The sequence below is a fragment of the Bactrocera neohumeralis genome, chromosome 4 (genome assembly GCF_024586455.1).
Source record: "Bactrocera neohumeralis isolate Rockhampton chromosome 4, APGP_CSIRO_Bneo_wtdbg2-racon-allhic-juicebox.fasta_v2, whole genome shotgun sequence".
In the NCBI taxonomy this organism is placed as follows: Eukaryota; Metazoa; Arthropoda; class Insecta; order Diptera; family Tephritidae; genus Bactrocera; species Bactrocera neohumeralis.
The window spans coordinates 13,352,026-13,367,436 of NC_065921.1; the positions used below are offsets into that span (position 1 = coordinate 13,352,026).

Below are 15,411 nucleotides of genomic sequence, written 5' to 3' on the forward strand. Positions count from 1 at the left end.
GGGTCTAAACTGCCTCGAAGAGCGAACCGGGATATTAAATTTAACTTCAGACAGGTGAAAAAACTGCTACCTGTTCCATTCAGGATTTGTACTAAGAATATAACACCAAGCAGTTCTCGGCGACTCGTAAAAGTAGGTAGATTTATAAGTTTTAAACGACTAGTGTATGAAGGAAGACTTAACCTAAAATTCCATCGAAAATGCCCTAAGGAGAAAAGTTAAACCTTTTTTTGTGCGAACTCTATCTTGTCAGAATGAATTTGGTGACTTGAGTTCCATACAACAGAGCCATATTCCAATGTAGGCGTTACCAAAGTTGTAAAGTGTTTTAGTAACATACGGATCTCTGAATTCTTAAGACCAACGTTTACCTCCCAAAGGGAAAAATTAAAAACCCTTGTCAAAAGCAAGAAGATGTATTTGGCACTACTTTTCAGAAAGCATGAGGGTATAAGTAATATCTGGACCGTAATTAAAAGATGGTTTTAACTTATTTAAATTAAGTTTGACGTTTTCTTTAAAAATAATTGGAGCGCGTGCTGGTAGGTAAATATTTTAGGAGAATTAGTTAAATAGTTTGATTTGAAAAATACTAGAAGCATATTAGAAATAATGTAATTGTTACATGACATAATGGAATTGCATTTTATCGCGGACGGAAATTAAAATCTAGTAAATCTGCAGGTTAAACCCATATTCATATGTTCTACAGTCCATTACTAAATACTCGTATTATTTACGAGTATTTAAACATTTGTATAAAATACTAATATGAAGTATTTCAAAAGAGATCCTAACCAACCTAAAAACCGCATAATTTCAACAAAAGTTGTGAAAAATTTTGCAAATTAAAAACTTCAAAAATACTGTCTTAAAAAATTATAGGAACTATCAAAAAAAAAAATAATAATAAAAATAAGTAAATGCGTCAATTAAATAAAATTCAAAGGAGATTTCCAATGACATAGAACTACCCTTGGTCTGTTTGTTTTTTTATTTTGAAAACTTATTTTGTAAAATGATCTCTTGTCGCTGAAATTATACGAAATGTATAAGCAGGTAGCTTTTAAGTATAGAAAAAACCCTTCCGAAAGAAAAGTCTCGAACTTTTCAGATTCAATATTTTGTTTGTTTTTAAATTATTAACTTTAATATCTGATGTCTAAAAACTTCAATATGAAAATAAAAACCCTAAATATTTATAACATTTCAATTTTATTCCATTAAATACCACACGTACATATGCAAATTAAACGCCTAACATTTCCCCGCAATTTAAACTCTTCTGCCTTGCAACGTTCTAGCCATGTTGGAGCATGTCATTATGATCAGCAAGCGAACCTCCATTTCCGAACAACCAAACCTTCGTTGAATACAATAAATGGTATCGGACACTTTCTCAAAATCCAATGTTGGTTTCATCACACGATCCTGGTATTGGAATGTGTGCGATAGCCTGCTGATGGTGTGGGTGGCCAAAGTCTGTTCGTCGAATAACAAAGTCAATAGATTGCGTGTGGCAAGTGCAGTAGAGAACCATTGCATCTTTTCAAAATCATTCTTTTTCACAGTAGTGCCACTAGGTCCGAGTATAACCAAGCTTTCAGCGGCTGTTGTTGCTCTGGGCGCCTCTTCTTCTATTGCAATTGCTTGCAAATCGTTTTCCGGATTTTGTGGAATTGACGCTTCTATGCATTGCCTTTTGTGGTCATTTAAATTAGCTTCGAACTCGTTGCTACGTTTTAATTCGGGGCTAGCTATGAAGTCATGAATATTTCCTGACATTTTCAGTATTTGAATTTGGGAGCTGTTAACACGCTAGAAGATTGTGCGAGTATGAAAATGGTATGCAAAGGTCCTCGGCTTTTATACCCTTGCATCACTTCATCACGTGTAGTTCAGGTAGCTGAGAACAACAATTGTTGTTGCTGTAACTCGTTTCAATTGTTCGATCTTCAAACTACAGGCTTTAGGAACAGGTAGTCAATTACTTACTTAATAATGAATTTCGACCCACGATCAAAGGCTCTTTTGTTCCAAGCTTTGGATAATATTTACAAATCGTTTCCAGTGAACAACCTTTCTGTTTTGAATTCTTTTTTGTCAAAAATATCAAAACAATTAACTGACAAGTTAATGAAGTATTATTATTATTATTTATTGAAAAGGATAATATAATTAAACCGTAATAGTACAAAAAGTATCAGCTTTAGTGACAAATAAATAATGAAGTAGGAGTTACACCCTGCCACGATACAAATATATATTAAATAATATAACTGTATAAAAATGCGAGTTAAGGCATTGTTTGGACAGTTCTTTGTCTTCGATTAACAATCGAAATATTTTCTGGAGTTTTGATTTTAGAAATACTATTACACTAAATAATTGAGAATTGCTCTCCATGTCCATATCGTGTAAAAGCGGTTGAGCGTGTTCGTTTATAGTCCGAAATTACTTAGAGCACCCTAAATAGTTGTTTTTCCATTTTTTTTATTCTAAAAGAGCTTTAAGTAACACAGAAGTTCCGTTAAGCAGGTTCTTAAGGAACCGTTTTTATTTTATTTTTTAATGTACTTGTACATATATTTAAGAATACAGACAGAAAATTTCATATCGTTCCGGTGTATATTTTCGAAGTTACACACAAAATTTAAAAAGCGTTTCAAAGTGCTTGGAAGTACAAGGCCAAACTTTAAACGCGTTTTTTTCAAAATGCAGTTTTCAAAGTCGGTGACCAACATTACTTCGAAAACGACTAAACCGTTTAGTCTTAAAATTTAACACGAGCTTCATAAATATATTTTTTAGTAATTAAACGAAGATTTTTTTCCGCCGATAGACACTTTTATTGTATAAGCAGTTTCAGGCCGAAATTTTGGTCAAAAATCGTTTTTTTTCTTTGTTGAGAAACCGTCATTTTGAAAAATAATTTTATTTTGCTTATTTCTTCCTTTTGCTTTACTAGATTTAACATTTCTTTAACGAAATGTAGTTGGTATTTTAGTTTCAGAGGATCCAGTTTAGAAATAAAACGTCGGGTTTGTTAGGAGCTCTCAGAGAACAGCTGTAGTTCTTTTCCAAATAAATGTTTTTACTAATACTAAGTTTTAAAATACTGTTTAAATTTCAGAAAAAATTCTAGAAAATTCGCTTTTCGGTATTATGACTATATATGTATATATACATACATATACATATATATATATAAACCTTATTAATAATAATACTTTTTTCGTCAAATTTTAATATTTTAAGAAATAAACATTGCACTGTTTAAATCACATTAACTTAATGAATACATAGATATGTAAAACTTCAATCAATAGACCATTTTATTTATTTAACTTTGATTTATTTAATTTAACTTTACACAGAAACCCCCTTAATTTGCTCCGAAAATTAGGCAATAGAATATTGGAATTTTTGATAATGATATTCGCACCGATAAGAGATTTATAGAATATGGCAATTTTTGCTATTTAAGTGAATTTTGTGGAAATTTCCGAATCTCATTCATTCAAAGAAGTCACTCATTAGTTTTTCTCAGAGAATCGAATAGAAGAGAAAACGATGCTTAAAAACGATTTAAGTTTTAGCAAGAGTCACTAAGAATGCTTATCACACTGTTCAGCTGAATAATTATCAATTTACATACCTGCTCACATATAATCTGATTCAAACAACGAACTCGTTTATTTTTATACCCTGAACAGGGTATATTAAGTTTGTCACGAAGTTTGTAATACCCAGAAGGAAGCGTCGGGACCCTATAAAGTGTATCATATACTACATAAATGATAAGTATGTCGAGTGCCTCAGTTTTTAGGATATCGTCTTGAAATTTTGCAAACGTCATTTTCTCTTCAAGAAGCTGTTCATTTGTCGGAACTGTCTATATCGGGCCACTATAACATATAGCTGTCATACAAACTGAACGATCGGAATCAAGTTCTTGTATCGAAAACTTTCGGAAAAAAGTTCTTGTATAGAAAACTTTTGAATTTTACAAGATATATCACGAAATTTGGTATAGATTATTTTCTAAGGCAACAATGTAATCTCCGAAGAAATTGTTCAGATCGGCTTACTATAGCATATCGCTGCCATACAAATTGAATGATCGGAATCAAGGACTTGTATGGGAAACTTCCTCATTTGAGGATATATCTTCACGAAATTCCGTATGAGTTATTGCTCATAGAAATAATGTAACATCGGAAGAAATTTTTCAGATCGACTTACTATAGCATACAGCTGCCATACAAACCGAATGATAGGAATCAAGGGCTCGGTGGACACGATTTCTCGAAAAGTTATGGATCCTTTTAGTTCGAATCTTGCAAACATCTTTTAAATAACATTATCTACTAATTGAACGACCGAATTTGTGTTTTTTATATTACAACTAATTTCGCATTTGACTTGGTATCTTTTCGAAATTTGACCGTGTAAACTGAACACATAGTTACTAAGAGAAATGCACCTGTGAAGGGTATATTAGCTTCGGTGCAGCCGAAGTTAACGTTTTTTCTTGTTTTTCTGTGACTCAAATAGAAAGATGCTTAAAATAAGAGCGATTTAAGTTGTGATAAGAGTCGGCTAAGAAAACTGCTCCTTATAATCTCAACATTAGTTTCTAAATTCATTGACTTTTAGTCTATGGTATTTACATAATAATGCAAAGATATTTAGAATAGTTTTTTTTCTTTCAAAAAGATTATGAATTAGCAAAATATACAATTTAATAAAAATATGAAAACATATTTCAAAATTAATGCTCGAACTATCTCTATTTCATTATATCTGACTCATCTAAGTTGTTTGTTCGTTTCGCCAATCTCCATGGATTGGCTCATAGCAAATGTCCTAATATTGTTTTGCAAAATGTTTAAAGGCAAGTCTCAATGGTTTCATTATAAATTTTATTAGGCAAAAAATCAGAACAGAAATCGAAAATCACTACAATATTTAATATGTTCTGTTCAGAGGTCAGGTGGTTTGAAAATTTCAAATAATCGTTTTTTTTGTTTGTCTTATTAAATTCCGCAACACCTCTAGAATATTGTCCTAAACTTTCAAGTTGATCCGAGTAATAGTTTCGGAGATACAGCCTTGAGAACTTGTGCGCTCGAGGCTAGCTGGGCTAAGTGCGCTGTCTTTAAACACGTTTTTCTCGAAACTGTGTTTTTGAAGTCGGTGGGCACAATTTCTCGAAAAGTTATGGATCCTTTTAGTTCGAATTTTGCAAACATCTTTTAAATAACATTATCTACTAATTGAACGAAGGAATTTGTGTTTTTTACATTACAACTAATTTTTTCGTGCAAACAAGGTGCGAAAACTTGATCGAAAAATTAGATTTTTTGTTTAAATTTCGTTAAAAAGTTCAAAATAATTTTTTTTCCTTTGTTCAAACACGAGATTTATACATGTACTAAGGAAATAAATTTGGGTTTTTTGATTTTATATTAAGCAATGATGAGTTATGCTGTCCACGGCGACAACAGTTTGTTTTTTTTGAGGCGCCCAGGGAGATGAGGTCCCAATGGCTGAATTTTCAACATTTTTTTTTATAAAAATTTCAGAAAATATTATTTAAATGTGTATCTTTAATATGTCATATAATATAAATAAAATATATAATTGTAACATTTAAAAAAAAATCGTAAGAATATACTTTTTTTGAACCTCTGAAACCCGCCAAACCCCTTAATGTTTAATGTTTAGGATAAGAATCGTAATATCTTAATTAAAAACATTTAATCAATAGACCGAAAACATTTTGATAAGAATTCTGCAGAACCGTATGTTAGTGGAAACTATTAAGTCTGTTAAACCGATTGTACGGAACTAAAATTCTCTTAGCTGCCTATAAATACACAAAACTAATTCAACCTGGATCAGTTGCTTCAATACTTTCCGGCAATTAAGTGGTTTATTTGTAGCCTATAAAATAATATTGATAAGGTAAGTGAAAGCGAAATCTAATAAAATATTGAGGTACATTAGATTGTGGAAGGCGATTAGTAAAAACGGTTTCAAGTACTACCAAATTATATTATATAAATGAATGTTGATTGCCAAAAAATGTTTGACAAAGGTGACATTGTCATCCCATAAAAAGGCAAACACAACAATAAACGTTAACTTTGGTTGCACCGAAGCCCTTCACAAATACAAAGTATTCCTCACAAGACTTTGATCAGTTGTACGACAGTTATATGGTATAGGGACTCTGACTCTGCTTTATGCTAAAACAAAAATAAATAATAAAAATAAATAATAATAAATATCGGAATCGGTCAATATTTAATTTCCTGCTTTTCTTAATTAGATGTCTTACAAAGTGGAACAACTACGTGACTCTTATGCATATCTCGGTGAAGGACCCCATTGGGATATTGAAACACAAAGTCTTTACTTTGTCGATATTGCAGGTGGCAAATTGCTACGTTATGATTACAAAGAGAATAAAACCTACGGTGCTAAGGTAGAGAATGAGGAACACACTTCCTTCGTTATACCAGTCGAAGGCGAGATTGGCAAATTTGCTGTAGGTTGTGGATGTCGTGTGGTTATCGTGGCTTGGGATGGTGTGGCACCTATTGCGAAGGTGGAACGTGTTGCTTATACTCTGCAACAAGGCGACGAAGTGTGTAAGCATCGTTTTAACGATGGTAAAGCCGATCCACGTGGTCGCCTCTTAGTTGGTAGCATGTATCTTGAAAATAATGTGAAGAAACCATTTGGTGAATTGTATCGACTTGAAAAGGGGCAGCCAATGGCAGTTTTAAGGTCTGGAGTAACTATTTCAAACGGCTTGACATGGAACGAGAAAACTAACAAATTCTATTATATCGACTCAAATGACTACGAAGTTACCGAGTATGATTATGATTTGGATATGGGCGCGATCAGTGAGTTAGCATTATTTAAAGTTATGAATTTCATACTATTATTTATTTAATTTTATTTTTATACTTTCTACTTTAGGTAACCCTAAAGTAGTCTTCAAGCATGCCGAACATATGCCCGATGGCATGACTATTGATACGGAGGGAAATATTTATATTGCCACGTTTAACGGTCATACGGTCTATAAAGTTAATCCCAGGTTAGTGAAATATGCTAAGAGACTCATAAAGATAGGGTAGACCAAAGCAATAATGAGTACTTCAAATGATCTGAAAGTTTGTAGCAACCAGATGCTTTCTTAAAATTTTTAACTCAATATCTTTTACTTTCTTCGATGTTTTAGTCACTTATTTCGGATTTGTGCATAGGTCTGTCATGATATAAGAGTTTATATATCTCAAGCTATCTGGGTATTGCTGTTAAGATTTTTATGAGTCTCGTATTTTACATTACTTTCTTATTATTTTCTAATATCTTTACCGTTTTATTTTTTATCTTTCTATTTATTCTAATGCACATCAGCACTCAAGAAATTTTGCTGGCAATTAAATTGCCCACCAAGCAGATAACTTCTGTGGCTTTTGGTGGACCAGATTTGGATATTTTATATGTAACTACCGCGGAGTATGTCGATCAACCTGCTCCAGCTGGATTTACATTTAAGGTTACTGGTTTGGGTGCTAAAGGATTACCAATGAGGAAAGTAACAATTTAAGGCACAAAATGATGATGTGCGAGATGTGTACAAAATGTAACGGGAATTTTCGTTTTATGAGAAAAATATTTGTTGATTCATGTACATTAATTTCGTCACTTTCAAACAGTCCTAATTGGAGTAGATACCTAAAATAAAGAACTTTAAAGTAAAACTGTCTATAATTTGCCGGGTGATCAAATTTCATCAATAGCCTTTTTTTAACAGAACACACGTGAGTCGTGTCAAACTGTCATGTCATTTTAGTTTAGTATTGTTTGCTATTTCATCATGGATAGCCTACGTCTGAACAACACATACAAATCGTTCAACTCTATTACAAAAATTCAAGTTCTGTAAAGAATGTGTTTTCGCCCACTTCGCCATCTTATGATCAACAGAATTGGCCTACTGAGCTTACTACTCGCAACATTATCACTCATCTTGAGACCCAGCATTCATCACTGGATAATATTCGACCGGTTAGACCACGTGCAACTCGGACTTATGTATGGAAGGGGCATTTTACGTCGATATCTTAAATTGAAAGCCTTCACAATACAGCATGTGCAAGAACTAAAGCCGCTCGAACTTCCCAAGTGACATCATTTCGCTCTATTGGTTCTTGAAATATTGAAGAAGATCCGACGTTTCGAGCCAAATTTTGTTCACCGATTAGGCTCATTTCTAGCTCAACGGGTATAAAAGTAAGTAAAATTGCCGCATTTGGGACGAAGAGCAACCTGAAGAGAATCAAGAGCTGCCATTTCATTCAGAAATTTTGATACCTGAAATTGAAGTTGGGGATCTCGGCAACATTCATCACTTCCCACACATCACGTCAATCAATGGATTTATTGAGAGAACACTTTGGGGTGCAGATAATTTCTCGTTTTGGGCCGATCGATTGGATGGACTATCTGAGATTTTTTCCTTCTAAAAATAGTTTATGATGATTTTTCTGTCCAAGTTGTGTAATCGATTCATTGGTTGGAGTCCATTTGGTTGACCGTCCATTTAACTTCGCACTGAACAGATGAAACAATTTTTCATTCATTGTCTCACTTCATTGATTCACAGATTATCAATATAAATGTACTCGGAAATTGAGAGGTCCATTTAGATTAAGAAGACAAGTATATAAGATAAAACCTATTAGTAAACGCCTATAACTAACATATAGGTTAGACATAACGCTACGTCAGCAAAGCTTATAAAAATGTAAAGGTTGAACAAAGTACTAGGGAGAGCCTTCGAAAAGCCTTTTGGGACTTTGACTGCAGAGAAAATATTAAGCTAAACAATAGAGAATTTTTTTAGTAAAATCTTACAATCAGTAATAAGAACGTGCAACATTGTGAAAAATTTGGTAGGGAAAGCTTTCAAAAACGTATTTGAAAATAGCGATAAACCATTTAAAAACAAATTAATTAGTGTATATCAGTTTTGCTTTAATCTGTGGAGACTATTTTCTGTCAACGAGGGCTTTTAATAACTCAGAGCTTCCGATAAGCTTTTTCATAACTTTTTCCCTATATTATTTTCGTTACCAAAAGTTTTATTATTATACAGAACGTTTTACATTTTTTTATATAGGAATAAATTGAACTTCCACTATTAAATATTTGTTTTGTTGTGCTTTATTTAACTTCACACCGAAAGCTTCTTAATTTGCTCCGAAAATGTTGCATCAGTTTCGTGAAAGGTATAATAATGATGCCCACACCGATAACAAATTCTATGAATTTATCAAGGTTTGTCATTTAAGTGGCCTTTGTGAAAAGAGTGGTATAATAATCATATGGGTATATTGAAAAGTCAAATTTATTGATCGGGATATCTCTGAAATTAAATTGGAAATATTGAAACTTCAGTTTATTTATTATTTCACCATTTCTTGCAATTTGATGATTTCGGATAATCACTTTGCGATAAAACTTGTTCTGTTAAGAAATCTCGTTTTTAGCAAAAGTCAACTAGAGGAGATTAAAGCAGATAGAATTGAACCGATATTTTATGAAATTGTTGACCTCAAGTTGTCTCCAAGTTTCAGGTATTTGTCGCCTTATCAACACTTCAAACTTATCTGCGCGAATATTTGAAAATAAATATACTTTTCCATTCGCCTCTTCTATTCTATAATTTAAAAAGTTTATTGAGTATTGTATGATGTGCACCACCCACATTATCGCTTTATCAATTGCATTTATAGTACTTTGCTCTAGTGAAGAACAATCAAATTGAATTTGTTATTGCGATAAAGCCGAGTACACAACGTAATCGGTATATAATATATACAAACATATGTATGTAGATATGTCTCAACAGAAATATAATATAAATTGAAATGCTTACATATATGTATGTGCTGTTGTGTATCTGGGCGGTAATAATTCCAAAAAAACGAATATCCTAGTACATATATGATTTGCGAACAATAATTTAATAAAATATAATATTGCTGAGCGAACTAATAAAAAGTTGACAGAGAGTGTTGGAGAGCTACTAAGTTCTGTATGCCAGTAGCAAAGGTTTGCTATTATCTCATCGTAATAGAGAGGTTCCGGTTTATTGCTATTTAAATAGCGCTTCAAAAACAAAATAATTCGCTAACAGAGTTTGTCAGCTGATCTGTTTTAGTTTCATAAAGCGAAATAGTTGCCTCCGATACTTAACAAGTTTTTAATTGTATAGATAATGGAAAGCAAGCAACGTACTCGGATATATAGTATAGTATATAATATACATAATACTAATAATTATTACGAATGATATTTGTATAGGTTATCGATATTAAGAGAGAGAACAGAGAGTAAGCTGTTCATACTCAACAGGTGGCGTAGTACAACACATGTTATTTGTTTTGAAGAGCGATGATTTATATTATAAATTAAACTAGAATAATCAAGCAGTATTTAATAATTAGTTTGATTATTACAATATACAAGGATGGCTGGTTGGATTTGGGAAATTTTTAGTCGTGAGGTGGCATAATTTAAAGACATTATTAGAAAGTATTTTCGCACTGTGAACTAAAAATTTTAGATTAATATTATGTACCAAATTTGAGTGAAATCGGTCATGCAGATTCTGAGATATGTGATTTTACCTTAACTTGGGCGGTGCCATGCATCCACCATACTTTCTTCTTATGGCCCTCAGTAATCTTTAAATGGTCATTGATGGTTCCACAAAAATTTTAACAAAAAAGTTGGAGTTTATAAAATTTTAAACTTATTTAGAATTTAAAACGCTCTCTCTTTGCTCTTCTTAATTGGCAAATGACACGCGAAATGTTTTGCTCCAAGACAGATCTCGACGGTCAATCGGCTGAGCCAAAACGTGAAATATTCTGCTAACCGAAGTTCTCTCAATCATTCCATCGATGTGTGGGAAGTGGCGGAGTTTTGTTGAAACCAATGTCATCATCAGCTTCAATTTCAGACATCAAATAGTCGGTTATCATGGCGCGATAATGGTGGTCATTGACAGCAACCTTCTCACCGGCATGATTTTAAAAAAATTTGGATCGATAATTCCACCGGACCACAAACAACAGAAAACCGTTATTTTTTCTGAATGAAATGACAGCTCCTGAATCTCTTCAGGTTGCTCTTCGTCCCAAATGTGGCAATTTTGCTTGTTTACAACCCATTGAACCAGAAATGGGCCTCATCGCTGAACAAAATTTGGCTCGAAAACGTCGGATCTTCTTAGATCTTCTCAGGAGTCAATAGACCGAAGTGATGTCAGTTGGGAACATCGAGCGGCTTGAGTTCATGCACAAGCAGTATTTTGTAAGCTTTCAGTTTAAGATCTCGACGTAAAATACGCCGAGTTGCTGCGAACGGCACCGAATCGACTCTCCACGATCTTCGTGCACACTCTCAGCTGCGGCTACTATATTTTCTTCACTGTGTGCTGGACTACTACTACTACTGAATTGAGTAGACCAAATTGAATATTATCTAATAATGAATGCTAGGTCTCAAGATGATTGATGGTGTTACGAATAATACGCTCAGTAGGCCAATTATGTTGACCAAAAGCTAAGTGACAGAACGTGAATTTTCGTACTTAAGTTGAACGATTTGTAAATATTGTTAAGGCGTAAGTCTTTCCATTATGGAATGCCAAACAATACTGAACAAAGATAACTAACACGACTCATGCGTTATCTGTCAAAAAAGGGCTATTGGAAAAAGTACCTCTACTTGGATCCCCCGTTATATATGATATAGAAGCGTTTAAAATATAATAAAAGAATAAAAGTGGCGTTGCTTACAATTAAAAAATAATTGAGTTATTATTTACATTGATATTCTTTTTTTGTGAACATATTTTATTTACAACGGTTCTTTTTATATATGGCACCAAAAATAAAAGGAGTGTAATCACATTTTATTTTTATTATGAGACTTTACTGCAATACATATGTACATCTCTAAACTAAAACGTTTTTTTATGTTAACCACTAAATATTTCAGAGTGTGTAAGTGACAGTTAGTGTATAGAATTCTTTGCTTACATTATGGAAATTGTTATGATATTTCATCTACAATTTCATTTGTAATGTGGATCCGAGACAATATTATTATCTCTACTACTATACTATTGGCAGTTTAATTATATTAATGAATATTATAGCAATAAGTTGTAAACCCCTTTTGGACAATTTCGATAAGAATAAATGAATTCATTAAAATACTAATTAGTCCCCAAAACAATTTGTTTTTTTCTAATATAAGTTTGCTTGCACTTCTGTTATCTCTAATAAATGGCTAGAACCTATCGTAGTGTACTTAAGAGCCACTGTGCTGCTCACTTGACTATAAATATAGAAATTCATTTCAGTGCAGTTCAGTCGCAAGTGAATCGTCTGTTGTTGCAAATATTTTCCCACAAGCAAGGTACGAACGTGTTAAACGAACAAAATCGATTCTAAATCAACTTATAATATATAGTGCCTACAATTTGCAATTACAAATAGTGGTTACTGAGATTTGAAACGAAATTGTGTTTGTAAATTAAAAGTGTTTCGAGCGCTTTCGCAAAACAGCTGCTTAAAAAGCAATGAAAATTGTAATAATTGTTGTTATTGTTAATAGAAATTAGCATTTTTAAATTTTCTCGATTTTATTGCAACGTTTTGGAAAAAGTTTATTACGTGCAGCAGTATTTAGTATAATAAATATGAGTGCTTTTTTATTGATACCGTGCAGTGCTTCGCTTTAGTGCACTTCAAGCATTTTTATCAGCCGGATAGCCATACTAAAACTTATCTCACCACGCAAAGTGAACTTGAAAATGTTCAAGTCATGCAGCCGAATAGAGGTCTTTTGTTGAATATGATGAAGTATGCGTTAGTAGTAACACAAACTTATTGGTCTTTGATAAACCATGGGGGTCTTTAAAATTTCGCATATTTTAGCATATGGTGGGAGATAACGCTAGTACGATTATAACATTGATAGGCGTTTTTAATACTTTATATGAGGAAAAACCACTTGAAGATAAGTGTCTAGCCAAACTAGTCATTAATTACAATGTTTAATGACAGCTGTTGACAATTTGGTGAAATTGACGAGAGATCAAAGTGATGTTTGTCCGTTATGACCTTCAGTGTCCTTAAAGAAATTACTTTTTTTTAATTTCTAAAAGATAAGGTTTCGTAATTATGGATTGTTTTGAGTGTACTATTGAAGATGTGATAAGGTAGTTAGATTATTATGAAGCTGTCTTAACACCTGCTCTGATAGCTTTAGTTAAGCTTGTCACTGTAAATTTGTATATAATAACACTAACTTGACCTATAAGGCATGTTTTCAAAACAATAAAAAAATATATTAAAAAATTTTTAGACTCGAATATATAAATATTTATTTTTATTTCGATTCAAATAACTATAAATATTTTTTAACCTATTGGCAGTAGCCGGCTATTCATTTCGAACAGAACACGTACACGATTCATATAATTTACGCCAGACAGTAATTTTTTCTGCACACAAGTTAGCCCATAGTGTATTTTCAAGAGTTTTTTCAAGTAGTGTTTTGGCAGTTAGTTTGACAGAAATCATTCTAAACACTTAAAATGCAAAATAACTTAATGTCACTTTTCGTAAGTTGGCAGGCGAAAAAAACGGTATAATAGTAACCACTCATATTGAAAAAATTGAGTTTTGGTTATATAATGGTTAATTAATGGTTACAACATGGTTATATAATGGTTACAAATGGTTATAAAATGGTTATAAATTGGTTATAAAGTGGTTATATCATATAGCGGCAGCTGAAAATTTTATGCTACATACGTATATGTAATATGATGCGGTGAATCGTAAGAAATCGTATAAAAAACTCAATTTCGAAATTTTGTTGATACGTTGTGTTGCATTTTAGTTGATGATATATACATATGCTAAGACCAAAAAGAAAAAATTCATGAAAGAAACCGATAATCAATTTCTAAATAATTTGAACTAAATTACATACTTTTAGATGTCTTATAAAATCGAAGCACTCCCCAACGCAGGCACCTTGATTGGTGAAGGTCCTCACTGGGATGTTGAAACACAAAGTCTTTACTTTGTCGACATTGATGTTGGCAGATTACTACGTTATGACTACAAAGAGAACAAAACCTACAGTGCCGTGCTAGAGGGTGAACAATATGCCTCTTTCATTGTACCGGTTGAAGGTGAGAGCGGCAAATTCGTAGTAGGCGCGGGTCGTCGTGTAGTTGTCGTCGCTTGGGATGGTGTATCACCAAAAGCCAAGGTTGTGCGTGTTGTACGCGAAGTGCAACCAGATTTGGCTTTGAATCGTTTAAATGATGGTAAAGCCGATCCACGTGGTCGTCTTGTGGCTGGTACCATGTACAATGATCCAAAGGATATGTTTTCGAAACGTGAGGGTGAATTGTATAGCTTCGAGAAAGGTAAGCCCGCAGCGTTAATCAAGTCTGATGTTGGCATCTCGAATGGTTTGACATGGGACGAGAAGGCGAAGAAATTCTACTTTATCGATTCACTGGACTATAATGTCAAGGCGTACGATTATAATTTGGACACTGGCGTGGCAAGTAAGTGCCAGGTTCTTAGCTTTTTTTATAGCCGCCCGTCCTTTATTTCAAATGTTTGTTTCATGCAACAATAGGTAACCCAAAAGTTATCTTTACACCCGGTACGTATTTCCCCGATGGCATGACAATTGATAGTGATGGCAATATTTATGTTTGTACTTTCACCGGTGCCACGGTGTTTAAGGTGAAACCAAGGTGAGTGTTTACCAACGTGTATTTGCTTGTTTAACAACTCTATACATTAATATAAAAATGATCACAACAAATATTTTTGAAATCACTAACAGCACCGGCGAGGTTTTATTGGAAATCAAAATGCCCTGCAAACAAATCACTTCGGTTGCTTTTGGTGGCCCAAATTTGGATATCTTGTATGTAACGACCTCCAAACTGAATGATCAGCCACCACCAGCTGGTAACACCTACAAGGTGACCGGTTTGGGCGTGAAAGGTTTGCCGATGACAAAAGTACAATTGTAAGAGCCGCGATAATCACACGCGCTATTTGTTATCTCGCCGGAAAAGTTTTTGTTATATTTTTGATTAAGTTTGATACGAAATAAATAAACAAATAATTAATGAAAGAAGTAATGCTAGCGGAAAATATATAATAACAATTGGCTTTTGAGGTGGTCAGTTCATATGATTTCATATGAGCTGCAAGCACTTAGTGTGCTTTACACATACTTCTAGAAACGTTCTTACTATTGTTTTTT

General features: G+C 33.2%; 3 protein-coding genes across 4 annotated transcripts in view; 2 read left to right on the top strand and 1 right to left on the bottom strand.

Annotated features, from left to right (window-relative positions):
* Positions 1 to 15,411, bottom strand: part of LOC126756340 (kazrin) — a 156,984-nt gene that overhangs the window by 99,480 nt on the left and 42,093 nt on the right.
* Positions 5,916 to 7,787, top strand: LOC126756337 (regucalcin-like). Its single transcript, XM_050469320.1, has 4 exons — positions 5,916 to 5,970; positions 6,338 to 6,920; positions 6,997 to 7,117; positions 7,441 to 7,787. Exons 2-4 carry the CDS (start codon positions 6,338 to 6,340, stop codon positions 7,631 to 7,633), a joined length of 897 nt encoding a protein of 298 aa, XP_050325277.1. The 5' UTR covers positions 5,916 to 5,970; the 3' UTR covers positions 7,634 to 7,787.
* Positions 12,419 to 15,286, top strand: LOC126756334 (regucalcin-like). 2 transcript variants are annotated; one of them, XM_050469316.1, is made up of 4 exons: positions 12,419 to 12,522; positions 14,113 to 14,695; positions 14,770 to 14,890; positions 14,983 to 15,286. In XM_050469316.1, the coding sequence occupies exons 2-4, from the start codon at positions 14,113 to 14,115 to the stop codon at positions 15,173 to 15,175; spliced, it is 897 nt and encodes a 298-aa protein (XP_050325273.1). In that variant the 5' UTR covers positions 12,419 to 12,522; the 3' UTR covers positions 15,176 to 15,286. The 2 variants fall into 2 exon arrangements, with proteins under 2 accessions (XP_050325273.1, XP_050325272.1); XM_050469315.1 differs by lacking the exon at positions 12,419 to 12,522 and adding an exon at positions 12,581 to 12,694.